This window comes from Anas acuta, chromosome 1 (genome assembly GCF_963932015.1).
Source record: "Anas acuta chromosome 1, bAnaAcu1.1, whole genome shotgun sequence".
Taxonomy (NCBI): Eukaryota; Metazoa; Chordata; class Aves; order Anseriformes; family Anatidae; genus Anas; species Anas acuta.
This window is the reverse complement of record NC_088979.1, coordinates 159,683,384-159,711,055: the sequence shown is the minus strand read 5'-3', so window position 1 is coordinate 159,711,055 and position 27,672 is coordinate 159,683,384. Positions and strand designations below refer to the sequence as shown.

Here is a 27,672-nt window from a genome sequence, read left to right as displayed (position 1 = left end):
CTGCAGTGTTGTGTTACCTGTTACCTAAGTAAGTTAGCACCTAAGCAGCCATAGACGGACCTGGTGTATTCATAACATTTCCTGACACAGCATTGTAGGGCTGTTATCACACAACTGCTATGCCAGGGCCACAGCTGCTTCCAGAAGGCACCAGGCACTGCTGCTTGAGGGCAAGTCCTCAGGAGGGGCAGGACTGAAGGATAACCTTTGTCTCCAGAATATCAAGGTGGTGAGAACCAGCTGTACAATAAGACAGCATCACAGCAACCTTGTGCCAGCACCCTTAGTGCTGGAGAGAAATTAAACGTCTGTTAGCATGCAGTGCCATGCTAATTTATCTTATTCTTTTCAGGACCTCAGCAAGTGTGTCCAAATAGCACTACAATATGTTTTCTTGACTGCCAGATGCTTGGGGATGCTGCACCTGGCATGAAAATGCCTTCACTTTTACACTTTCCTTGAAAAGCTGAAGCGCAGCCTCTGATAGGCATCACGGTGATGGGCATGGCTGGAACATCCAGAAATCAGTTTTCTAGACATACAGATGAGGAGGAAAAAAAAAAAATGTAACTAGTGCTAAGTAGTTCAGCAGGAGGAGTCACTGAAGTGGTGCTTGCTGATGGCCTTATACTGAGAGCCCTGTGCATCACTTAGGAAACACACATAATTTTGAAAACAAGATAGGGAAGAAATTAACTGGATATGGGAAAATTTAAAAATTAATGAAGCAGGGGGAAGGGATGTGTGTGCATGCATTTCAAATCATGAAGGAAATAAGGAACAATTAACAACATTAGGCAGTCACCAGCCTGTCTGGTAGCGCACGGTAGTCAGTACAGAGGGTGCCAGCCTGCCCTGACAGTAACCAGAGCTGATAACCTAGCCTGTCACCAGCCAGGCAGCCAGGTTTCAGACTGCTGAAGGTAAGAGCAAGAGCCATATTTCTGACAAGAGTTGCACTTTTGGGGTTATCTGTTTTGAGCATCAATGCTGAATTACTGCTGCTGCTGCTAAGAACCAGCAATGCACACTCTGCTGCTGTTAAATTACTGATACTTTAATTGCTAGCTATTCTGGATGCTGCAGTTGCATTTTTCATGTGTGTTTAGTGCCTTTTGTTGCTGCCTGCCTAAGATACTGTGGGCAGCTCCTACGTCTGATGCTTTGTTTTAGTTGCCTGGCTACTGTAAAATGTTATCTTAGCTTTTGCTAAGGTGTCAAGATGCTTTCTTGATGATTGTCCAAACAAGGAAATATGTAGCGGATGCTGGTGAATGCTGTGCTCATCTAGCTCTGTTGCTTTTGCTAGAGATGCTACAGTATGCTTACTTTGCTTTGCCTGCTACACACTATCTATAAAATAATGTAGAATGCTGAAAGAAACCTTTTTAATTGCTAAGTGGGGGCATGGTCAATACCAAAGGTAATATTGTCTGTAACTTTATATGCAAAGGAACTGTTGGTGGAAGGAGATGGTGGCTGACTGCTTCACTTAATTGCAGTACATTCTTTCCTGGTAATTGTGTAAAGAGAAATGATCTTTCCTGTTGACTATATTGCCAGATTTTTCCCTTTCTCTATCCCTGTGAAAATCTCCAGCAGAGTGAGATTCAAATCTCAAAACTTAATTGGGGGTGTTGACTTCAAACTTCTTTCCTGCCAAAAACTGAAAGTAACCAGTATTTCTTCTGCTCTCTGCGTTTTCTGTTTATGCCTGCATAACTTTCTCTCTTTACATCACCAGCACTTCTGACTAAATTGTTTTCTTGTACTCACAGTTTGAAGCCTCTTCTAACATCTCTGAATAAGCTATGTTTCCTTCCAGTCAGTCCAAAAATATTTTGTCAGCAAATAAATAAAAAATTACTTTTAACAGCTGTTTTTCTCCCTTCTTTAATGTTATTGCAAGCCTTTTCTTAATTATTCTTGCCTTTTGGCAGTTGCGGTGCATTAATATTTACAAGATGAGATGTAGTTTTCTGTTTATATTAGCAGTCCTCTGTCTGTGAGATCTGGACCAACCAGAATGCAGGATATCCTTTCTCATCGATTCATCAGGTTCATAATGTAAGATACAGTGATAAATGGCTATGTTGTCACTCTATGGATGTACAGTCTGTCACCATGCTGTTATCTACGGGTGTCATGTTGTTGAAATCAGAGAAAAAAAAAAAAGAAAAAAAAAAGTTTGTAACTTGTCCTCCCTCTTTTGGGACTATGTGTGTGCGCATCCATGTATCGTGCCATGTGGTTCGCGTATGTTGGCTTTATGATGCGCATACAGGATGCGAGGGGATTGCCAGCAGCAGTCTCGCTTGGTGGGAGCTTTGATTTCTGTTCCTGGTGTTTTTGTTTGCTCACTTCTTCAAAGCACGAAACAGTGTAAACAGCACAGTTTGCACAGTTTCACCCCCACACTGTGTTGTTGCTGCCCTTTCTGTCATAATCTATAGGCTTCACCTAGCCAAGGAACGTGATGTGTTTGCAAAGGCAGTAAGGCACTTTTGGGGAATTAGCTAGCATTGGTAGTGCTCTGAATTTTCATAACTTCTGTGACAAAGCCACATGGGCTGTACAAGTGAGAGCAAAACCAGTTATCTGTATTGCAGTATGGTGAGAACAAGTCAGGGGTTCAAACTTCACCAAGCACCGTTGTTCAAAGGGTCTGTAAACGTCTCCTGGTTTCTATCATTTAACTGCCTTCTATTTCTGGCAGAGAGGGGCCATTTTGGCTACCAGCCTTTAGAGTCTTTTAAAAGGTAGGTACACCACACACCCATCTCTATTATTTCAAAAATATCTAGATAGATAGATTAGGAACTAATAATAAGGAAATAATTAGGATTTGACTGGCCTGCAGAACATTTAAAATTCTTACAGGGAGAAAATTATTAATTTTTCAGCGAAAAGCAGTATATCTGTGTGCTCCAATTTATTGTTGTCATGACAACTAATGCACGTTACCATAACTAGGCATGAGGCTTTAACAGGTGAAGAGTTATAAGATGTAGGCCTTGTTAAAAATGAATACATTCATGCCAATCAAAACTGGGCCTAATTTTTTTCTATAGCATGGAGTTTTTTGACTTGACATTTTAATAAAAAGATGAGGCAGATGTTAGATTTTATAGAAGTTGTAGTCAGATGACTTCTTACCTGTAACTACTACTGCATCCAGGTGCCTTTAATATGAGTCAAATATGGTTCTCACAGAATTGGATGAATTAGAATAACCTGTGCTACAACTGTAGAAATTACCTAATAGGAGTAATCTGCTTCAGCAATTCATTTGACATGAAGTATATGAGTCCTAAGAAGTGCACATCTGCCTGTTTTCAGGCCTGTGAAGCACTGCAAAGGCATGAGAAATTGGTCTTTAAGGCTATGACCTTTATGGTTAAAAATTGTCACTGTAAAAGCACTGAATCTCACCCATTTTGGCACCTTACTTAAGATGGCTTTGGTATGTAAATTATTTATCTGCAAATGTGGAACAAAAAATCTTTTTTGTCAAGGTGACTAAGGCCAGTGAGAAGAAAGATGCTGGCTAGAAACATGAAACACCAGACCACAGGCAGCACAGTAAAAACCACGTGATAAGTTGCACAGCTGCCTGATGAGATGCAAACTGAGAAGAGGAATAAATTCTCTCTTCCCTTTCTACTTCATCAGATAGATTAAAATCTCCATACGTATATAGTCTCATAAAAAATACATAAGCTTAAATGTTTGATTATTTCTTGCAAATATATATTGCAAATTAAATATTCAAATAAGAAAGTTCTTATCTAACGATATGTATTTTTAAAAACTAAATCAAATATTATAGTTGGTCTGGTACAACAATTTCCGAACATTTCTATAATGCTTGAAAGTGTTCCAGGTGCTTATTAAAGACCTGAATCTCCATACATCAATATAGAGTTGTTCCACACCAATTCCTCAGATTTACAATTCATATTTTTCTACCCCAGACTTAACTGTCATCCCAACTCTTCTCTAGGTCAAAGCTGTTTCTGCACCTTTGTGTTTAAACTGTAGTTAATTGCCATCATGACACAATCATAATCATCCTAAATCTCAGAATTTTAGAATCTGAGTGGTGTGAGTCAGCTGAAGAACTTCTTCCTGCAGAGGTTTTCAAGCCCAAATTTATGAAAATATTTTAGCTGCCTTAATGCAGTTTAAATGCTTTCTTCCCCTTCAATTAAAAAAATAAAAATAAAAATTAGATGGGGAATTACATTTTTAAACATACTCGTGGATCTGGTCTTTGGAGAGTACCTTGTTGTAACTCAGTCTGAGTAGATACTGAAAAGTAGCCGTAGTATGGTCTAAAAATCTAAGGAGTTTGGTAAGAAATGAATAAAAGGAAATGAGACCAGAAAACTGAATATAAAAGCACTTGTTATACAGTTACAAAGAGATTTTTTATGACTATGTATAGCTGTTCTTCTTCATCTATCATAATAATATACTACCTATGATGTTTAATTTTATGCTGCTTTTCTTAGTATCTGCTCCCTCTGCAAGAAACATCAGGGTACATGAAAGGTCTTCAGCTGCAGTTGTCTGTCAGGAACTGCAGAAATCCCACCTCTCTACCTTCCCTTAATCTCAGTGATATTGTGTATTTAGATCATCCTAGAGACATGTATAGCAATCTTATCACTTCTGTTTTGTCTAATTTAAAAGGAGGAGATACTTGGATGACTGTATGTATTTATAGAGTAAATGATGGATACAAATCAACAGTCTCCTCACAGTCCCTCTCTAAGTTTCTTATACACTACTTTTATTAGCCTGATTGAAGATTATTTCTGATTTCCTTATTATTATTGCTTCCTAGCTCCTTTATAAAATTGAACCAATATGAAAGGTAATCACTGTTTCTCTTGTCACCGCTCTTCATTTACAGACAGAAGGGATGCAGTTCTCCGTGCATTGACTCCCCTTTGCATGAAAGATATTAAATTTGTAAAATGTTGTGTTCATTTTAGTCCTTAAGTACCCTTCTTAATTTGCCAGTAGCATCCATTTTCTATACTCAAGACCAGTGCAACAAAAGGGTTTGAAGCACTACCCAATGTCACTTATTATGTAGAAATACTGCTCCTCCCTGACTGCCATCCCTGGGCTTCTTCGGTGGAAAAACAGATGGTCAAAGGATGTACTTTTATAGCTGCTGTATTCTGAATTTATTCCTGTTCCATCGTAATAACCTTTTGCTAAATGGTTAGGATATATCTCCTGAGATCTCTTTCCTTACAGAGAACATGCAGGAGTATATCTTTGTTAGAAGAAAGGACTGTTTCAGGTGTTCTGTTAGTTACAGCCTTGAACACTTCATAATAGACAGCTGAGCATGCTGTGGAAATTTGTGAGGGATGCAGTCCATCTTTTGTAGTCAAATACAAATGGTATTAATAAGGATACAGATTCTTACTCCTTGTAATATGATTGAAACCATATTTTATAAGAAAAACTGTTTCTTAAAGAAATCAAATTCTCACTGCAGATTAATTATGATGAAGGGTTTTATAAATTAGTGGTCAGAAGGATTAATTTCCGTGGATAAAGAATGCTAAAAACTTGAGCAACTGCTGATGTTTCCCTTTCAAAATTTGAGGTTCAAGTTAGATCCCATAGCATATAAAAAACTTAAGTAGGCAAAACTGAAATTACAATGCTGTATAATTTGTAGATGTACTAATAGTGTCAACATAAAGTAGGTTCGACTTGTTTTATGATGTTCACTTGCTTGAAGTTACCATATTGGCAGGGTAATGTTGCTGTTTCCAGATTTATCTCTTGCTTTTCATTGCAGAGTTGTGCAAATGTGTGTCATTTCATTATTTTGTGACACATGAAAATGATGTACTTGTTTTGTTTACTCTGTCCTGATTTAATTAGTAGGATGTGATAGTTTGCCAGACATTTGAATGTCTTTAATACGAATTGTTTTCATGTGTTTTTGATGCTTAACTACTTCTTATTTTAAAAGTCTTAACTTCTAGCCATATTTTGTGTGAAATGGTGATTCCTTGTTAGTTTCAACACACATTTTAGCAATATTACATACACAGAAAATTCACAAGATATGTGCAGGTAAAGAAAGTGGTAGCATAGTCCAAATTGAAAGACTCATAGAAGAGGATAAAATAGTTTGAGAAAGAACAACTAAAGGAGGAAGAAGGATCAAGAAGGAGAGATCTGATCCCAAAAGTCAGAGAAAGAAGGGGAGCAGAATTCAGAGAGACCAGACTGGATAGGCTAAGGGATGAGTGGGATCGGTGTCAGAGGAAAGAAAGGTTGGGAAGAGGAGAAAGACGCCATCTATGGGTGGAGGGAGACTCAAAGGGTTCAGAGGGCCCAAATGTCAGTCCAGGTCCAGTAAAGCCATGTCCAAAATATGAGTGGTCAGATGAGACCCATACCAGAATTGCTGTGCCATGGTGATTCCTGTACAGATGCCTGTGTTGATTCTTGTTGAAAGGGAGAAGAGTGCCCTGTGAAGGGGGTTGACAACAAGCTACTGTCCTGCCCTTGTTCCTTGAGGAAAGAAGGGAGATGAAAGCTCTAGGAAGACAATCATTTATCAGTGAGAATGATGCACATGGAAGGGCAGTGTTAGTAATTCTACAATGAGACATCAAGAGAAAGTGGTCAAAGTAAATATTCATAAATAGACTAAAGAATGTCTCATATGTTCGAAGAATGTATAATATGTCTTCAGATAAAGGCAAAGTCTCAGTTATTTGGCCATTTAGGAAAGTTAGTTATCAGTTGTATATGCTGGGTAATGGAAGACTTATTAGCTGTTTAAAAAAGCTTGTAAAACACTTAGCGGAATTTGTGAATGGCACTTTTGTGCATCTCATGATTTTTTTCAAGTGCTCTCATCCTCATACGTATATTGTAAACAGTTATTTTTAAGGAAGATTTCTGGTGCATAATGATTTTATTCTAAAGGTAAATAGATTTAATTAAAGCATCATTAAACACTACAGCAGATGAGTTTGGATTATAAATTAAGTCATGAAAAATGCTGTAACTAAAATAAGTGAGTACAACTTCTACATGGCTTTATATGTAGAAAATATGTCAGTGTTAATTGATCACAACAATGGAAGGCTACTTTATAGTGAATTTCTGCAACTTTTTTATATCTTGAGCATCTGATTTTCAGACAGGAGACTGGGGAGAGCCTTCAATTACCTTGCGACCTCCAAATGAAGCCACAGCATCAACACCTGTACAATACTGGCAACATCATCCAGAGAAACTCATCTTCCAATCTTGCGATTATAAAGCATTTGTAAGTGTTTATAAATTTAGTGGTTTGATTTGGAGTAAATATATTAATGTTAGATTTTGATAACCTTTTTTCAATTTATAATATTTTGTCAATCACTTTTAATGAAACAAACCACTTCCTCTGCAATACTGTAATTATAATAAATGAGAAACAAGCATGCACAGTAATTTTTGCTATGAATTTTCTGATATATTGCAGCCCATGTAGCAATAGTGTTAGGGAAATGACACTATGAATAAGTAGCTAAGCGTTGTAGAAATGACAGTGAGAGAAAACACTCCTTCAAAAATGCATGTCTGGTGTTTATGTGACAAATAATAAAACAACATAATATTGAGATCCTTATGCATACCATAATGTTTAGTGCACATTATCTAAAGTGAGTATTGCCTTGCCTGAATTTTTACACGTATTTTGGGGAATTGAAGTTGGGGAAGTTGGAGGCCGTGGTCTGAGGCAGCATTTACTGTGAGATGAGGGCACATTCAAGCCTCCCCTAAACTGATGATGACTTAAAGTACCAGTAGCAGTCAGTTCCTTCAGGGCAGGGAGTATTTATTTTTACCTCCCAGTAGCTGTAACTCATTCCCACTTCCATTTCTGGAGAAATGGAGCTTCTTTCTACAGCTAAGGATGATTGGTGTTCTTTGGCTGTTATGCATGCTTGTGAAGGAGGGGAAGGTCTCCTGAAGTATATATAAAAAAAAAAAAAAAAAAATATTGGGAGACTTTTAAATGAAAAACACGTTTCTGAAGCCTTGAGTTTGCTGTGTCAATGGAGGGCAGCTCATTCTTCTGCAGATCTCAAGAGGTGCCTCAGCCTACCTATTTAAACTGTTATGTTTCCCCTTTAGCTTTACTGGAAAGCACTGGTAAAGTTGCTGAAGATGCTTCCATCTACTTGGTATCCACACAGCTGCATCCTCTTTAGAAGAGGGCAAGTAATAAAGCAAGACTGATATTTTTAAAAGGAAAGGGGCTAAATATTTTTTGTGCCTTTAGCATAGCAGCTGGAGGTTAACCACTTGTCCAGGATATGGGTTTTAGATCCTCTTCACCTGATGGGACTTAGATCCAGAGTGCTTTTTAGGACAATGCTCTGTTCACCAAGCACTAGGGTACTTTTGTGGTACTTTTTGTTTAAAACATAATTCAGAAAGCTATAAATAAGGAACTCAATAAGCACAAGTGAGAGCCTGGATCCCACTGAGGAGGGGCAGAAGGGTTGTTACAGGCCTGGCTCACTAAAATGCATCTGTATCTTCCATAAGACCTTCATGCTGTAGAAATTACCACAAATGGAGTAATGTCCCTGGTCAGTAACAGGAACCTCCCAACTTCCTCAGCAAGACATGGTCAAAATCCACCTCACCTGTTCTTGGGCCTTCTCTCTTCCTGTGCAGCACCTCAAATTCATTAGGCAGCTTAATGACTTCAAGTTTTCTTAATGTTTTTGGTATAGTGAATGGGTTTATCTGAAGAGGGACTCTTAACTCATTCCTTGATCCAGCAATAAATTCATAATTGGATGTAATTTTAGCACTAGATTGATAGGCATATTGATCATTGAAGTGATTAAGTTGGGATTAACAGGAAAAAGGGACTATCAAAATATCCAAGTTAGCAGTGGTGAAGGAGACATCTTCCTTCCCTAAGGACCATGCATCAATGAACTGTCTTAGCTTCCTGAGCTGTAACAACCTCAGCTTTATAGAGTATAACACTGGCTTGGAAGTTACGAAAGGTACTTTTTATTGTATCTCACTTCACTCAGTTGAACTGATATCCTCTACTTTGCTCCCACATGTTCTGGGTCTTTGAGAAGGAACGTTTCTGAAAGCAAAGCAAGTCAAAGGAAATCAAAATTCTCTCAAAGAATTTCAGAGTCTTCTGACATCTACCTGGGCAGTAGCTTTGTGATTTGTTTGTCAGTTCTTCAGTCCAATCTGGGAAGCATTTTTGAATGCCTGCAGCTGAGTCTTTTTGCCACCGTGCACGTGGTATCAGAGCTGCCCAGGTCTTCTCTTTCTTCCTCTTCTGCTGGGAGCTCAAAAGCAGTTTAGTGTGTTTTTTGTGTTTGTTGTTTGGTTGGTTGGTTGGTTGGTTTTGTTGTTTTGTTTTTTCCATGATGCCTGCCCAACTGGTAGCTTTCAAGCTTTTCAAGCAATCCCAAATTGTTTTGCCATAGCGCATTTGATAAATAAATAAATAAAATTGAAGAACTAAATTGCATCCTTCTCAGAGAAGGCTAAGGATTCCAAAGGTCAGACAGCAAAGGACTTACAGAAAGATACAATTCAACTCCACAGGCTTTTATTTAATTTTCTAATTTCTGAGCTTGTTCTAAATCAGTTGCTTGTCTGTAAGGGTGATATCAAGCCATCCCATCAAATTAATGCCCAAAGCCCTGTTCATGTCACCATCATGCCCCCGGCTGGAATCACATCTGCTAGACCTACAAATCTTTCACATCTGTGGTCCTGTAGGAATGCCCTTCATTTGTTCCTCTCTGCCTGCACTTATCTGATAGCAGTGGTGTTGTTCACCCTTTCATTTATGATGTTCTGTAAAGTGTTGCTTGCTAATCACCATCTTGGCTACTGTCTACATTGAAATATTTATGCATTTTCTTGCAGGTCAGAGACTCCTGTGGTACACAATGTGAACTGAAGGCTCTAAAGAAAACATCTCAGTCTAGGTAAAGAGACCAGAGAGTTGAACCAGTACACTTTCTGCTCTGTTTGCAGTTCACATTCATCTGTAAATGAAGTTATATTTTGATCGGTTCTTGTTTGAGGTGAAGCTGGTTCACTCTCTGGTTTGGTTAGGTTATAGAGTCAGGAGCATTTAGAGTAGTAAAGACCTTCAAGTCAAGATCAAAAGATCATCAAGTCCAACCATCAACCTGACCTACCAAGTCCCATCAATAAACCATGTGCCTTACTGCCTTTTAACTTAAACCATATTAGAGTATTCCCAAGGGAAGTCAATGTGGTAGAATGAAATGGGCCAGGCAGCAGTGGTGGGCTGCAGTATCCTCTGGGAAGAGGCTCCTGCCTACGGTGCTGGGTCTCCTCCTGGAGCTCACCTAGCCTGCTCTCACCAGTGGTATGACTTCTCTTCAACTTACTTAGTTTCTTACTTAGGATGGAAGACTTAAGAGAAGTCATGACATTGAAGTGTAGTGGGAATGCAAAGAGACATCTCTGTGCCTGGGAAGGAGAAGATAAGGGGCAGTCTGCTGTCCTCTTTCTCTTTCCTTGATTAAGCCAAACCTTCATGTGACACTATATAGAAATACAGAAACATCCATGTGCACAGAGCTATACAAAACACATGCACATCAACAAATCTGCACACTTCTAGCGTATAGAGGTGAAATGCAGCCTATGGCCCTTGCACAACTCTGTTGACAGTAACAGGACCACTCTCTAACAGGCAAGAACAGCAGTGAGGATGTAGCCAACTTCATCCCTGGGGAACCAGTGCAACTCACACTTTGTTGAGAAAGTATTGAGTCCCCAGATCTACATATCCAGAGGAGTAGAGCCTGCTGTTAGGGTGCAGGAGGGAGGGCTCAAAGTGCCCCCATCAGCAAGGTGAGGAAGAGGCAGGTAGGATGTGCATGCCCTCGGAGGTGAGGAGGCTGATTGTGGAGGACGGTGGCTTTCACTGAGCTGAGCCAGGACCCAGCACTCACTGCCACCCTGTTCAGTTTCAATAACAGCCTTGAAATAATAGTTCAGGGTCAGTCTTTTCTTAGGAAGAAATAATGGTTTAAGCTAGTTTGCAGCTCAGATCTGTGTTCTGTTTGCTGACATCAGGCTCTGTTTGCTGTTTACACATAAAGTAGTTACAGATTGAGTACAGAGAGGTTAGCAACTCTGCTGCCCTTCATGTCCACGTGATTGTACACATAGCAATACAAGTTTGGCAGATGGCAACTAAAAAAAGCAAACTCTCCATTTTTTAATCAAATGGTATTTTTCAGATGGAATCTGTAGTATGTCATTGTTGCTTGAGTGACTAAGGTTATAAGCTAGAACACTTTCACGTGCTGTTTCAAAGGACTCCATCTGATTTAATACACTTGCTGTGCATTCCTGTTTCATTGTATGATTAACATCATTTTAAATCATCTATCAGAGAACGGCAGGGTGGATAAACTCTAAAACCATGCAATATTAAATTGTCTGGTAGAACTGTGATTTCTGAGGCATTTTTAGTGCATTTCTGAAAATGTTTTTTGTTCTGAAATATTAGCTATGTTAAGTTTAATGGATTTTTATTTTAGTATTTAGGTTCTATGCTGGTAAAAGAGTTAAGAGGCACAGAGTCAACACAGGACGCATGTGCAAAGATGAGGGTAAGTTAGTAAATTAACTTGCTTCTGTAATCTTTATTATATTAAATAATAATAGCTGATAATTACTTGTACTAAAGCTTTTTTGATTTTATAATGTTTTGTCACCTATTTGTTTCTGGCTCCCTTACATTTACATTGGCATTCAGTAAGAGGCCCACTCTGCCTTTTAACTTAACACCAAAATTTGAAGGTAGACTTTATTTTGCATTTTGTCTAGGAAAAGCGAATGTATATCCTTTGTTTCCTCTTGAATCTTTGAGACTGCTTCAAAGTACTTTTCACACACTTAAATGCACTATATGGGTTTCTTTTCATAAACAGAATTGATCTATAACATATACAATGATTATATATGATAATAGAGATTGAATTTACTATATAAAACATGTTGTAGTAAGTATGTTAATGTTACCAAGGTCATTGTTTTTTACGTATGTGATGTCTAAAATCACATTATCATGCGTGTGCCTTTACTCACATGAGTATTCCCATGTATTGTGAGTTATGAATTATTTACCCATTTAATGACCAAAGGATGAAAAGGATACCAATTCAAGTTCATCTGTTAGTGGAAAAGCAGTTAGGCTTCCATCCATTTGGTAAGAATATATTATACTGCAGCTCTTTGGGCTGATGCTGGTTTGTAGAAAATTTTTATGAGGGTCATTCTATCTACAACAAATATACTGCTGCCAGAAACTCAAAACAACACCAGGCCAGCTACCTGATACATTCCCAATTGTAGTGGAGTAAAAACACTCCTGTTACAGAGATGGCAAGCATATCATGGTCTGGCATGATGAAATAATGAAGAATATAATTGTTTCATGACCTACTGAAGATGTAAAAATGTATAGATGAGAGAGTGAAAGACTTAATTTTATGGATCATAAATCTTTTAGACAAGATGCCTCTGAACACTAGATGTAGCATGTGGATCATTTATAAAGCTAGAAGACATGCAAAATTCATGCAATCAGACAACCATTTAGTATTGGTTACATATCTACAGTACGCAGACTTCTGCACAAGCTGTTTAAGCTAAGGGCTGACAGTAATTCATGCTTACTGGATTGCTTGAAGATCCATGGCTAATTACATGCTAATCATTCCTTACCTGGGTTTAAACTCCTCTTTAAAAAAACAGCAACTCAACAGAGAGAAGTTCTGCAGTCACATACACGTGTTCTGGGGAGATTAACTGAGGCTGCAAGTGTACCATCTTCCAACTCAGTTTTCAAACTGTCTAATGTAGCACTTCAGTTTTTAAGGAATATCCTTATACAGATCTTAGGATGGAATTTGACACCATAGTAGCATATGACATCTTCAGTAAGTTATTTGACTGAACTAGGAAGCTAAACATCAAAAAAGCCACTGTTAATAATTTATAGCATTTTTAAGATTTTTTTTTTTGGAAATATGCTCTAAACTTGGCAAATTTAAATTGCACACCTGAAAAACTGTTTGAAAACAAATGTAATATAAATTATAATTTTTCCATAAAAATAATGGAGTTATACAAACAGTCTGTAGCACCATACAGGGCACTTATATAAACACTATTGTAGTATTGCTTATATATATTTTTTTTTATATTCTATTTTGAAACCATTATGCTGTGAGAATGTTTATTTTGCAGTTTAAGGAACTTTTTTTATTTTATATTTGTTGCAAAGAGATTTGAATGAAACAGTTCTTAATCAAGATTTTATCTATCCTTTCAAGGTAGTCCTTTTTCATCATATTCTTATTCAAGTCAGAAGCAAAAAAAAAAAAAAAAAAAAAAAAAAACATTGACTTAATGAGAAAAATAATTATCTTAGAGTAAGTTTACCAGTGAGAAAAATGTATCTTTTTCCAAAATTTCTCCCCCCGTTGTCAGTGTCTCTGAACTGGGCATTCAGGTTGTCCTAAACCATGCTGAAGTATTGGTGTGATGTTGTTGTTGAAAATATGGATTATTTTATATTTTACTTTAAATGTACTGAAAAGGACATTTCACTTTAAATGTATTGAAAAGGACATTTCACTTACTAAGAAGAGGTTAAAAGTTAGATACGTAATCTGACTGCTTCTCAGGTACTGAATTTTGTCCACTTGTGCATTCTCTTACGTATATTCTTATTAATAAGTAAAGTTGTACACAAGGCTATACTGATGTGATACAGCACCATTTAATTTTAGTATTTATTTTACTACTTCCGTATTTCAAATATACATGTTGAACTTCGTGATGTAGTCTGAAACAGGCTGAGGGTGAAATACATTATATGTAACTTTGTATCATGTTGGGGTCCATTCCAGCAAATTTTTAATCTTTCTGGAGTCTGCTAGATAATGTTTTTAAGCAGAAAGTATGAAAATTAGATAATTAGTATTTCTGTCAATGTGATTTTTGCTTCTTTTTCAACCTAATGCGGTTCAAAATAGTGTTGGTATTCACTGGACATTTTCCTGTCAGCAAGTGCACACAAGGATGAAAACCTATCAGTGGGAAAAAATAATCTTGATCTTCCTTAATCATTCATATATACAGAAAAGCAACAAAAATGACAACTTGCTGACTGCTAGTCCCTCCCTGGTAATTGTAGAGGCTTCCTGAACTTTCAGTTATTGCTATTTATGGTTTGGATTCTTCAAAAGAAGTGTAATGAGGATATCCCTTGCTTCTCTCCACAGACAGGCTTACAGCAGCCTATTCTTCTTATATACACTTATAGTTTAAGAGAGAAGGGAGGTCCTAAATCTTCTATAAAGTCTAAGAAAAAAAAAAAAAAAAGAAAGAAAAAAAGAAAGGAAGGAAAAAGGAAGGAAGGGAGAAATAAAGAGAGAAAGAGAGAAAAAAAAAAAGAGACATGTTCATAGCTGTCGTAATAACTCTTCTTGGCCATCCACGGTACTTCTCAGCATTGTACAGCTGTATGCTCCAGCAGGGCAGATGAAGGGTTTGTTTGAGGAAAATCATGCAGATATATTTGATTGAGTTCTTCACAGTGGTAGGGTTATATATGTTTTTTGTTCCCACCCAAATTGCAGATTCTTGTAGCCGTTCAAAATTATGGATATTTGGCAAGAACTGTGCCTATTAGAGGAATTATACTTTATTTTTCCAGTCACATATTTGTGCTCCAACGATGGATTTATATTTTATGATTTCCTATTTGTTTCCAGCTATTTTCTCTCACAAACTCCCTTTGCAGTCGACAGTACTGTCTCCTTATCTCCCTTCCTCACCTGCTGTAAACTGACCTTTGCTTTTTGGAGATTAAATCTTGCTGTCCTGACCAGGAGAGATTTATTAATTATATTTGAGAGATGCCTTCGAGATGTTAGGAGCTTTCATCTTTCTCAGCATGGAATGGGAAATATTATAAGTTGTGTTTTCAGTCAGATTACTGCCTTGACTTCAGATCACCATAGGAACAAGAAGAGAATAAAATGTGTTTACATCAAAATAAAGAAAAGGAATAAAGTTTAATTGCAGCTGGGAAGAGACTTGTTTTCTACAGTAGACTCCATCTGGCATTTACACATCTGAATTCCTTGACCTCGTAGAAAGTGAATGGTTTTGTGCTTACCAGCGCAAGTGCAGCAGAGTAGACTCTTTCCTTTATGTGATGTTAAATCACTCATGTTGCATACATCAAATTGCACAATCTGAACCAATCAGCCCCTTCCCAAGAGAGAGCTGAAATTCTGTTCTTGGATCCTGCCACCTTCCCAAACATTGCATAATTTTCTTAGAAGCTTTCATTATTAGAAAAGAGGTTCTTAAATTTCAAGTCAAAGTTATGGGGAACCAGCAATGAGATTCTATTCAAAAAGCATGTGCTGACTTAAGACCAAAATGTCAAAGTTGGAATTGTCACAAAATCTGCTTCCCTTATCTCTGGAGAGGAAGATGAAGCAGTGAAGAGGTGACTGATAAAAGTGAAATAGGGTCTAGGGCATTTCTTCCTTACTCCTTCCTCCATAAAGGAGAAGTTGATGTAAATGAACTCCTTCTTCTTGTTTCTGCTAATCCCTTTCTGCTTCTCAATTCCCACTGAAACTAGTCAGTAAAACACCACATCAGGATCCAATACTGCATTTGAGAATGAACAGATTCTCTGATCTCTGTGCTCCCAAGTGGGACTTGTAGCTCTCTATCTCTTGTGTCACCACTGCTTTGGGTGCAGTGAGGGCCTACAGTGAAACAGGCACATGGATATTACTCAAAAGGAAAAAAGAAGAGATGGGAGGTCTTAAAGACATTTAGTCCTTATGCATGTCTACGTCATGCTAACCCATGTTCTTCAGAGGACTGTACATCCTTGAACTCTCTGGCTGACAAGAATCCAAGATGCAGGAGGGCTGCAATGCCCTGTCAGCAGCAGATGAGTCTGTACAGATATTGCAAAAACAAGGAGATCTCGTTCCCAAGTAGATGAGTTGCAGGTGCATCCCCAGTGCAATGTTCATATTAATGATGTAGCTTGGAGGCATCCACTAATTGTAGAGAAGTAAACAGTTTTGTACCACAGGGATTACAGATGCTATCATATTCCAAGATGTATTAAATTATGTCAGTGAAACATTTTTAAGCCTTTTGGACTGTGAGAAGTTAGTAAATATTTGTTACAAGGCAGACTGCATTTTCAAAATTGGCTTCAAAACTACCAGGTCAAAAGTGAACTTTGCCTTTTTATTTCATCTCATGCATGCTGTTGCCAAAGTGATTCACTCAAAAGGAAATGCTTAACAAGGCTTCATAAGCCTTACGTAAGGAACTGACTTATGGATCTGATAGTAGGTGGTATACCGACACATATTTTGAAGTGTGCAGTTTGATTCCATTTAGAATTAATAGCAACTACCAGTATGGGAAATTGTTCAGATTCTCTAAGTGAAGTCGATTCCAGTATGTAATGGAACAGTAAAATTACCAGCTACAGTCTTCAGATAGCTATTAAAAAGTAGTATAAAACAGAATTAGGAGATTTGTTTGCAAAAGTAAAAAGCCAAGATGAATTTTTAAGATTTTACAGGCTCATAAACTTGTATGCAAAATTTATTTATGAAGTTGTTAGTGAGTTGGCATAGTTGAATATGTCTTTTCACTGTGTATTTGCAAGATCAAGTATAATTACATATGCAATAAAACCTTAAAGTGAAACTGGTTTCATTTTGGTCACTGTAGGAAAGCGGAGTAATCCAGTTATAAATGTACTTCTATGCACATATAAGTATGTGAAAGTGGTCAAGGTGTCAAAGTAGAATCTTGATTCCTTTTGTCAGAAAGTAAATAGATGTGGTGAAAGCATTTTGAGAGTGGGCTGGATTATACCATATGCTACAATATATCAAGTGAATGTGTGAGCACCTTTCTTAGACACCATTCTGTGTGCTTCTTAATTTCTTCTTCAGCTGCTTTGTGTGCATGTAGGTGCATAGAGATACCATGTTTTGTATACTTCAGGCGTATTCAGAAGAGCTGGATTAATGCTCTCAGTTCTGCACAGAACAAGGTATTGCTGTGCAATCCTGTCTTGAAAGGATTAAAGGCCCTTTAGGATTTTATGTTATGTATATGCATGTATTTCCTTTTTAAAAACAAACAGCTAGTCTATATTTCTGTATTCACAGAAAGAAAGAAAAAATCCTCTGCCTTTTAAGTCATCATTGACTAATTTGATTTGGTAGGTACAATGGCTGGGTGGATCTCAAATTAAATTATCTGGAGCTTAGTTTGTATTCTAAATAAACATCTGGCAGTTCTGCACAGCCTTTAGCTCAAAATCAAAATATGGGTAGAAATGCTTCACTCTGGAGAGTTTGTAGTACTATAAAAATATATTTAGTGTCCACTTGTGAGTAGTAGTTTTGCTTTTTTCAGTGAAATTAAGGAAAATTCATAAACAGGATTGGAAGTAACAGCTAGAACCTCAGACTGCCCTTTTTCTTCTAGGAAATGCATTCAGATTTGAACTTGCTGTCTCCCTGTCTAGCCCCCTGCTAGACATGGGTTTCTCACTGTCCTGCATAGTGGCAGCAATGGGTTCAGATGCAGACTCAGAAAAGTGTAAATCCCAACCTTTACTGTAAAAGTAAGCACTGTAATAACCAGGTAATTATGCAGAAAAGCAGTAGCTCATTTAGAAAGTCAGACGTGCTTGCAGTGTGGCTGGTGCTCTCCACTGACTTCACAGGCACCATGAATTCCAGCAGATGCCAGTTCCCTCACTCTGAGGATGCAGCAGAGCAAGTTGTGAGGGGCACTGAAGCCCTAAGGTCAATTTAAACCTTGCCACTAACCTGTAAGAATTATCATGTTGTTGTCCATAAATATCTTATTTATTTCTATACTGTGACCACTCAATCCTCTTGTTCTTTTCAGAGATATTATTTTTCTTCAGAAAAGTCTATTAGCAAAAGAAGCTTTGGCACAGCAGCAGTGCATCAAAATAAAGGAGAAGCTTCTATTCCTAATGGTATTGATTCATAATAAAAAGGGGCTCCATGTCTTTTTGGGGGCTCTATGGAAGCTGAACAAATGTCACATTAGATTTAGGATGGCAGTGCTTTCCTCCATCTTCCTGTATCTGTAGTCAAGCCTGTTTTATGGCACTTGTGTTTCACATGGTATACTTCCACACTGTCATCTACCTATCCTATAGGAAGTATTTCAGAACCGAGATCAAATTTCACTGTATGGCATACAGACCCTGCAGCATTAAGACTTCTCACTGCAGGAGCAGTGCACTTGAGGAGACAGGACATGCACATCTGTCCCTGCGTGGATGACCAGCTGATCCTCTGGCAATGGCAGAGACAGGCAATGGCAATAAGCCTAGAATACACTTGCTGTTCATCCAGATGATTCTCCTAAAGTTGTATATTAAAATAAAGAGCCAAAGTTACAGTCACCATGGAGTTCGTAGTAACTATGACCAGTTCCAGGCTAGTGAGCACTTGCCCAAAAACAGGGTCCTGTCACTATGATTACTTCTACATCAGATGAAATCTAATCCTGCTACTCTGGTATGAACATGCCTTGCAGCATTAGACCATATGCCAACATACACATGACATCCTATGCCAGCCTTCAGCTGTGGGTCCTATAACCTTGGCTCAGGTCCATATGCTTCCCATAGAGTCAACAGATGGATGAAAATATTTTGTCACCTCATCATGTCCTCAACAGAATTGATATGGTGGTTAGCACCTGAAAAGCATGAGGAAAGGAAATACAGGTGCCTGTGTACCTCCTTCTCAAATTCTGGTCACAGGCATGGGCAGAGATGCCCACTTGGCCTGCACAGAGGACCGAAACAGCTGACCAAGAAAGCTGTGGGATGTCTGTCAACATCCTAGAGTCTAGAGCCAAAGCAGTTACAGTGGCCGAGCAAATTATATTTGTATTGTATCTCTGAAAACTTACGCTTCCTGGCTGCCACTCTCTCCATTAAAAAAGGAATGAACAAACAAATAGTATGAGCTCACCATGGCAATTCAAAACTCTTGAGTAATTTTATGTGGACTTCTGTTAATCTATCACTAGGAGTGGAGTGAGGGAAAGAGAGCTGTGTGTTTTTCACAATAGCACTTTACCAAGGATATTACCCCACTTCCCAACTGTTTGTTGCAACAGGCATATTAGCATAGAACTGTATCCCAAAATCGTGTTTGTATGCTGGATTGCAATCTTCCAGAACACCTTTGCACGAGTTCTGGTTTTTGTTTGATTTGCAAGTTGATAAGGAATGTCCACTTCTTACCAGCTGAGATGGTTTGGCATAATAAATTGCAAATGTCAATCAGCCTCTGATTCATTTCCTAATTTGCCACATACAGATTAATGGCATCTTGATGAGCTATTTCACTCTGATATTGTCTTCTGTCTGTTCACAACCTTCAATAAATATGAAAGATCAGGTCTGCCCTAGACAAAGCAAGGTGAATGTAGAACAGATAAAGAGGATGATTAAAGTACAAAGTACTGGTCTAGATGAAGGAGGACTCTCAGGGAGCTGGTACAACCTTGCCAACAGGAGGCTTCACCTTTATGGAAAGTGACAGATAGTACAAATTAGACCAAAAAGCTAAAATAATGAACTTAGTAGCTGTGTTTGCATAGTGTATGGGAGGAGAAGAGGAATTTTGCTGCTAAGGAGGCGAGGAAGGAGATAATTACAATAATCAAAATGGGAGACAAAGAGCTCCTGAATGTAGCTGTCGGGATAGAAAGAAAGGACAAAAGTTGGATGATTGCTGCACTGCCAGATGATTAAAGTGATGTTGTCATATTTGTGAATGTTTTGCCTAGATATGAGCATATGTGGGGTATATTGCTTGTTATTCTGATGGATGTATGTACTGCAGCTTCTGTGCAGTCACTGTCATGCTTTGTGTGCATTGAAATTGTATTTTATGAAAAGAGTCGGTTGAGATCTATTGTAGAGAAACACAGGTATGTGCTTTGCTCTCTTTTTGGCAGGGATGCCATTTCGTTTTCTACTGAGAGACATGCAAATCAGATTAGTGTCTTCCTTCAGACTTTGTAATATTTTTCAGAATGTTTTATCATTTAAGCTTTCATTTTTAAGAAGTGTCTAGGCTTCTGGGTAAAAGAAGCTTTCTCCAGGATAAATTGACACTTGACATCGTCTTGAATCTCTTGTCATTTGATACTGAGAGATGCAATATTCCTCTCCGTTGTATGGAAGGGTGGGGTTCTCTTCAAAACTTAATTAGAGGTTTTAGCCTTCACAGTACAGGACACTAATTGCAGAACGTGGTTGGATCTGTAGCTTTGAAAGTTATGTTGGCAAAAATGGAGCCTTGTTTGATTCAGGAAGAAATGAGATGTGATAAAGGGACTCTCCATTTTTTTTCTTTTAAGCTATTATTTGTTTGCTGTCTAGCATTACCATCACCTTTTTTTTTTTTTTCTTTTAGATACAGTCTGTGTTTTCAAGCTTAAATCTCCATATTTTTTTTTTTTTTTTAATTTCCTTTCAAGAATACAAAACCATTGCTGCTGCTTTTTTTTTCAGCTGCTCTCGTGATCTTTTTGGATGGTATTTCTAGACCTTTTGATGTGCTTGCACCATCATTCTATGTGCTGGTATTTCTTCATATTTAACTGTATCTGAACTTAGGTTTTCCTCTCAAGAACATGTTTGATTGATCTCTATGATCACATGCAGAAATTACCATGACTGAGTGTTCTCTGAACTTCATCTACATTATTTATCTACAGTTGTTTTGTATATAACAGTTTTCTCTGTAATTGCCTCCCACCTTAAAGAATTCAAATCAGCTCTGAGATATGTCATACTTATTTTTCTTCCTCTCTCTCTCTTTTTTTTCTTTTTTCCTTTTTTTTTTTTTTTTAGTAAATTTAATCTGTAAACTAATCAATAGGCTTTCTGCAGAGAATTTACGTCTATCCCAAATATTTTCGCAATCATTCAGCAAGAAGCATCTTAGCTGCATGTCTCACATTGAAGGCACACAAAGGTAGAATAGCATAAAAGAAAAATAGCTTTATACAAAGATATAAAATGTAGGTAAGAGAACCTGGCACTAAGGGAATGCAGAATTAACCTCAGTGCTAATTCATGTGTAAAGCAGGTTGCGGTAGAAACCACATTGGAGGAAGCGCAGACAGTTAGAAATATAACTGATATAACATCAGACTGGCAGGCCTGGAGAGCTGCAGGGGTATCTCATGTCACGAATATAACAGCAAGAAGGTAAGAGAGAGAGTGAAATATTCCTAAATAACAACTAATTGCAGAAAAGAAGTAGTTCTACAAAAAACACTGCGCTGTAAATTTTTACAGCTGGGAAGGACAGGGAGAGGTGAGGCAGAGCTGAATGGGGCACATCAGATGGATGTGTTAAACATGAATATTTTGGGAAATCCTTGATTACATGACTGGTCATTTTAAGTATAGCAAACTTGCTTCATTCTCTTCCCATAGTACTAAGGAAAAAGAGAGTTTTTATTATTCTTGCAATAAACTGCAGAACTCTGCAGTTCTTGCATCCTTGCAATAAACTGTGGAATTTTGTAACTACAAAGCAGCTATTTCAAAAGCCCAGAACACAGTCAGCTCAAGAAAAAGTCAAATATTTGGATAAGTACCTATTGTTTAACTGAAGTATTTTGTAAGAAGTAGAAAAGAGCGCTGTTCTTGCAATGCAATGTAACTCCAACTGCATCTTCATTTTTGTTTCAGAAGTCTACAGAACAAATGAAGAAAGTGCCAACCATTGTCCTGTCTGTCTCGTACAAAGGAGTCAAATTTATTGATGCAACAAATAAGGTGTGTGCAATCATTGAATATCAGCTTTTTGTCCTCACAAATAGGAATATTTATGAGGCTGGCTCTGTAAGAGCTCCAGGCCGTAGAGGGGACAGATTTGCACTTTGTGTTTCCTTTCTTTTTCTTTTCTCTTCTCTTCTCTCCAAAATGAGAGTAATCTCATTGTCACTCTCCAGAAACACTGTCTGGAGGACAAGTGAGGAACACTTAATGGCTCAGTTGGAGAACATTGTGTCCGGCCTTCTGCTGTTAAAAGGCAAGCTCACCACAACAGACATTTGGCAAGGGGCCTCCACAGAATCCTTAACCATGTTCTTCCCTATGCAATTCCTTAAATAAGCAAGAACTATATACATATTTGTTGGTCTACATAATTTTTGGCTAAAAAAAAAGAATGTAAAGATGTTTCAATAAACAATGAAGATGCAAGGATTTATCCAGGGCCAGACATTGTAAAAATACGAAACATGAGCTGTGAGTGTACTTTTCAAATGTTAGAGCCTCTCTGACAGCTATGTTCCTAGAAGTAGCCATTTGACTCACTGAGCTGCAGCAGCATCTTCACAGTTATAATTCCATATTTTGTTCATCTTCCTGTGTGACAACGCTCCTATGCTTTGCTTCTTACATTTCAAAATACGGACAATATATCTCCCCTTTAAAAAAAAAAAAAAAAAGGCAGAAATTGAGAGATTGGGGAACTCAGTGATGGACAGAACAACGGGTTATTGCTTAGCTAAAGTAAAATGTAAAATCCCTGTAAGCCGGAGTAAAATAATGCATGGATTTCTCTTCTGATGTTTAAGATGGCAAGAAAATGCAATTCATACTGATGCTTGCATATGAATAGAAATGATTTTTTTTTTCCTGTTATGTGACTAAAATGCACTACACAATATAAAAAGTAAGTCAGGGAACCCAGATTCCTGACCAGGTTAATAATATATATAACTGCTTTGTGTTGCTGAGCATTCAGATCACACCATATATCTAACCCAGTATCCTTCAAACTTAACAAAGCAGTCAGTTTTTAAAGGTGTGTAACTAGAACTGGGTTTTAAGTGAAGAGACAAAAGCAGGTTTGTGATCTTCTGCTATAGTTTGGAAGCCACATGCAGGGTTAGAAGACAGCATGAAAGAAAACAGATATTAAATTAGTATTATGTCAGGTATGGCATATTGGCTAGAGCAGAGAGGCCAGGGATTCCTGTCAGCTTCTTTTTCTTCCATTGAATCAAAATGGAGCTTCTGCAACCCTCATATCCTTTATGTTCTCTAATGTGCAGGGCATAAATCAGGACATTGTAATGCTATTAACTATAACTTGGATAAGGCTGTATTCAGCCCTTAAATCTCCTCTATAGTGTAAGGGACATTACTGTAATGTCCTTAGGTTAAAAATAAAAAAATAAAAAATCAAGAGAACACAAGGAGCTTCCAGTACAGTGCCTCTTGTCTTGTGTATGAAGGAAATTTGAAGTAAATTGGGCAAATTTTATTAGATGCCTCTAGTTCAATCCCACTGAAAATTATGCGAGTAGTGCAATAGATGTACTTGATCAAGATAATGCCACAGTCCTGTGTGTTTGCTCAAGTGGTAGAATGCTTTCTCTTCAGTTCAAAATCTGCACTGCCTTTCCCTTCTGTAAAAGCCAGGTAATAGCCTGCAACCCTCCCAGGAACATTGCTATCAGCCTTGTCCACAGTGTGCTGTACCCAATTCCTTCAAGACCCAAAACAGATTAGCACTAAGGTGAGATCCTATTCAGACTTGTACTGATGAGCTTATAGTTGACAGCACTGGACACCACTTAGAAATAAATGCATACTTTTAAATGACAAAAATAGCTAGCAGTTATGTGCTTGAAAACTCAGCTCTCATGGCTGTTCATCCTTTTTCTTTATGCCACCAAGCTAAGAATTTGTATTCTGAGTTACAGCAGGCAAAGCTTCAGGTAATAAAGGGGCTCTGACCTCATTCCACTAAAGCTATTTCAGTGACGCCTTGAAGCTTGGCATGACACCGCTTTGACATGACACCATTTCTTTGCAAGTGAGGCCAGCAAGAAATTGCTGCTTAGAAAAAAAAGCAGACTTTCAGAAATTTCTCGTGGATCAGAGCTAACCCTAACTTCAGGATAATTTCTGCAAGAAGGGGGATTGCCTGACACAAGGTAGGCAAGCAAAGGGAAGGTTGCTTATCAAAAACTTGATCTCTCAGGGGTATTTCCTTGGCAGAAGCAGAACTGACTTTCACCTTCCCTTCTTTTTTTCAGAAGCTCTGGAGGTTGCTCTCAACAAAATGAGTAACAATTTTAGAACAACAATTTTTCATTGTCGGTCAGTGCCAGAGGAGTGCACCCAGAAGAGCAAACTGGTTCATAGTCTTACAATTTCTGTAGACTAAAACTATAGGTCTACTGGAGTAGTGACCCTAGGAAATAGTAAATGCATGCACTGAAAACATTGTTAACTTGGAAAGGAGATCACAGAGCATAATCCTGTAGAAGCTAGGGAAAAGCCTATTTCACTACTAATTTTCATCCACAAGATTTATTTTAGGCACACCTTATTTTATTCAAAACAAAGTCGATATGGGTATGTTTCCAAACTTCACTTGGTTTAATGTTAAAATAAGCTCTAAAGCACAAACCCCTGTGTCAACCCCAGGTCACCTAGGAAAAGTTTCAGCATGGCAGAGCTTTCAGCCGGTTGCTTTGTGAATCGTGATTTAACATAAGTATTTCACATGATTTTAACACCTTCCAAGCGTTAATTCTTTCTGCTTATTAAACTACAATGTTGACGCTACAACATCAATGACAATATATTACAGCTATATCTGTAATCTTAAAGGGATATCTAAATCCCCGGTTTTGGTATAATTATAATTCTCATCAAAATCTTTACTGAGGGTAAAAGTTATCAATTTGAGAACAAAGGAAATAAAATGCTTAAAGTAACATAAAAAGTCAATGGTCGTTAAGCAGAGATTATACATGTCATTATGAACTGGCATATATTGAAACATAAGTAATGTTTTTGTAATTTTTATGAATAATGCATTAAACAGAAATAACCAAGTATCTTGCAACAATTTAAGATTAAGAGGATTATTTTGTGTCTTTGGTAAGTGTTTCCTTATTATGTTTTTTCTGTAATTTGAAATTTTGAATGATTTTTATTAAGATTTTTCCCAACCCGTCATTTCTTCAATTAGATATATTAATACATCTTTTAGAAAACTTGACACCTACATACAAGTGGGAAAGTTGCCACTTAGCAAATGAAAGAAGATATGGGAAAGCATCCTAAGTAACTTAGTTGTACATAATTCTTGTTCTTAGAAAAAAAAAAAAGAAAGAAAGAAAGAAAAAAAAAAAAAACAGGAGGAGAGGAGATGAGTTGGAAAGAAAAAAAAAAAAAAAGGTGAGGGAAAAACAGAGATGCTCAGAGATTGTTTTAACTTGAACAGATGCCACTAAGGCAACAGTGAAACGCAGAGCTGTGCTGTGAGGGACTGTGACACTACAGATGTCATGTGTTCTTTGGTGCAATAGAGGTGTCATACTGCAGCAGGCTTGTTCTCTTTCTTTGTTATTTTTTTGTTTGTTTGCTTTGTGGAAAAGCCATAGCCACAGTCAGGAGGGCCACAATTCAGAAGATCATATATGATGAGTCGTTCTTCTGTTAAATTATTTGAAACGTGTGTGTTGATGAAGCAAGGCCTCATCATAAGCCACTATGCAGTATCTTGCAGTATCTTCTTCTCTGGCTTCATGGTTCCTTTGGCCTGAACACAATACTTACATATCAGTAATTTATGTAATGAATATTCATAATTTTCTTCAAAGCTCTAGACAGTTTTTTATTTATTTATTTCATCAGACAGCCACTCCCCACCTCTACCTCAGTTGTATGCTGCAGTTTACATTGGCTGTTGCAAGTAGCGTTGCTAGGTGCATGAAGAGTTTAATATTTCTAAATCTCTTACAGGATGCTGTTGTTGCTAAGTGGAGAAGAGTTGCCAGATCCTTCTATAGTTAAACTTCTTACTAAGCAGAAACCTTTCAAGAGCTCGGGGTTTTAATTATAAATGATGATGCTTTGTTTTCTTTTCTTGAAAGAGTGTATCTAAATTTTATCAAACGCCACATGCAAAAAAAAAAAAAAAAAAAAAAAAAAAAATTATGCCTTATGCCAGAAAGATGTCTTTTTGTCAAAAATACTGCATAAACTGTATAAAACCCAAGCAAAATCATAGGGAAGACCATAGAATGCACTTGTTGCCTACCAGCTTTTTGACAATTTTAGTTATTGTTGGAGAAGATCAAAACTGAAATGAAATGTATAAGCTCACACATGGAGCGTATTAAATCTCTTCTTAGTAAGAAACTTCTGAAATACTTCAGAACAGTAAATGAATGTAAATACAAATCTAACAGCAAGATTTTGCAGCTTTTACATGTAATTCCTAAATTGTTTAATTTTTTTTTTTTGAACAGAATATTATTGCTGAGCATGAAATCCGTAACATTTCCTGTGCTGCACAAGACCCTGAAGACCTTTCTACATTTGCATACATCACTAAAGACTTGAAGACAAATCACCACTACTGCCACGTATTCACTGCATTTGATGTGGTCAGTTTATGAAAGATACTTCCTTTAATAGTGCTTTGTAATAGTTATAGTTCTTTAATTCTGTTAAATCATTTTCAGGATATATAGTGATTAATAGAAGGTACTGTTCATTTACCATATGAAAATACTAATCTACTATGAGGTAGTAAAATAACATTTATGGAGAAAAATAAGGATTTTCTTTGATACTACCTTATTTCATATCTGAAATAATTCACCTATGTAATTACAGATTTGTACTGTAACTTTAGTGCGTAGCACAAGAGAAATTTGAAACGCTATTGAAACAAAAATCATTCAAAAACATTAGTATAGTACAACATGTATGAATTCTTTAAACATGTTTATAAGTGAGTCTTGACAAACAATTCTTCTAATCTATGCTACAGCTTTCCAAGAAATTCACAAAAAGCACTTTTGGCCACCCAGTCTGAAATTTCAGAATGTAGCAGATAAATCAGAACTGAATCAATATTCGTTACATTCAGTGCTTAGTCCTGCCGAAAGTCTGACTCAAGAAGTAGCTTAAAATAAGTTTGCATTTTAGACTATGTTCCACTGCCTGAAAAGTCAAGGAAGGACTGGTTTGGTGAGTTCCAGCTTTTTGGCTTTTACCCTCATCAGTCTCTCCAAACCAACCAACAAAGGGTGAGAGGGAAAATCACTTTATTGTGGAGTGGAAATATCCCACGTTCACAATGTGGATGTGGTCTGCTTTTTGGACAGAGATCAGATGTTATCCCAGTAAGTGATTTCTTTGGATTTCTTAGCCCAACTGCTCCACGGGTTTCAATGTTTAGCTGAATTAGTCCCAATAACGCAAACATCTTTCTAAGTATTTCTTAAACCTTTCGGTATTGTATTGAATAACCTGGTAAACCAAAACTTCTGCAAACGTACAGGGAAAATATGAAAAGTTTTATTCTTACTTCAAACAGACAACCAAAAAAAAAACTTAGATCTGAGAAAGAGGAGACCACACAGAGAGCTAACTACATATCTCTAGAGGTCCTAGGAATATTCGGCTAC

The 27,672-nt window shown here is 37.4% G+C and overlaps 1 protein-coding gene across 8 annotated transcripts in view; it reads left to right on the top strand.

Moving 5' to 3' along the window:
* Window positions 1-27,672, top strand: part of ANKS1B (ankyrin repeat and sterile alpha motif domain containing 1B) — a 433,040-nt gene that overhangs the window by 396,455 nt on the left and 8,913 nt on the right. For 4 of the 8 annotated variants that reach the window (XM_068668850.1, XM_068668846.1, XM_068668851.1 and 1 more), the window contains 5 exons: window positions 1,993-2,067; window positions 7,190-7,318; window positions 11,613-11,684; window positions 21,914-22,000; window positions 26,506-26,643. In XM_068668850.1, the coding sequence (XP_068524951.1) occupies window positions 1,993-2,067; window positions 7,190-7,318; window positions 11,613-11,684; window positions 21,914-22,000; window positions 26,506-26,643 (501 nt within the window). The remainder of the gene's footprint in view (window positions 1-1,992; window positions 2,068-7,189; window positions 7,319-11,612; window positions 11,685-21,913; window positions 22,001-26,505; window positions 26,644-27,672) is intronic. The other 4 variants (XM_068668849.1, XM_068668853.1, XM_068668847.1 and 1 more) reach the window with 3 other exon arrangements.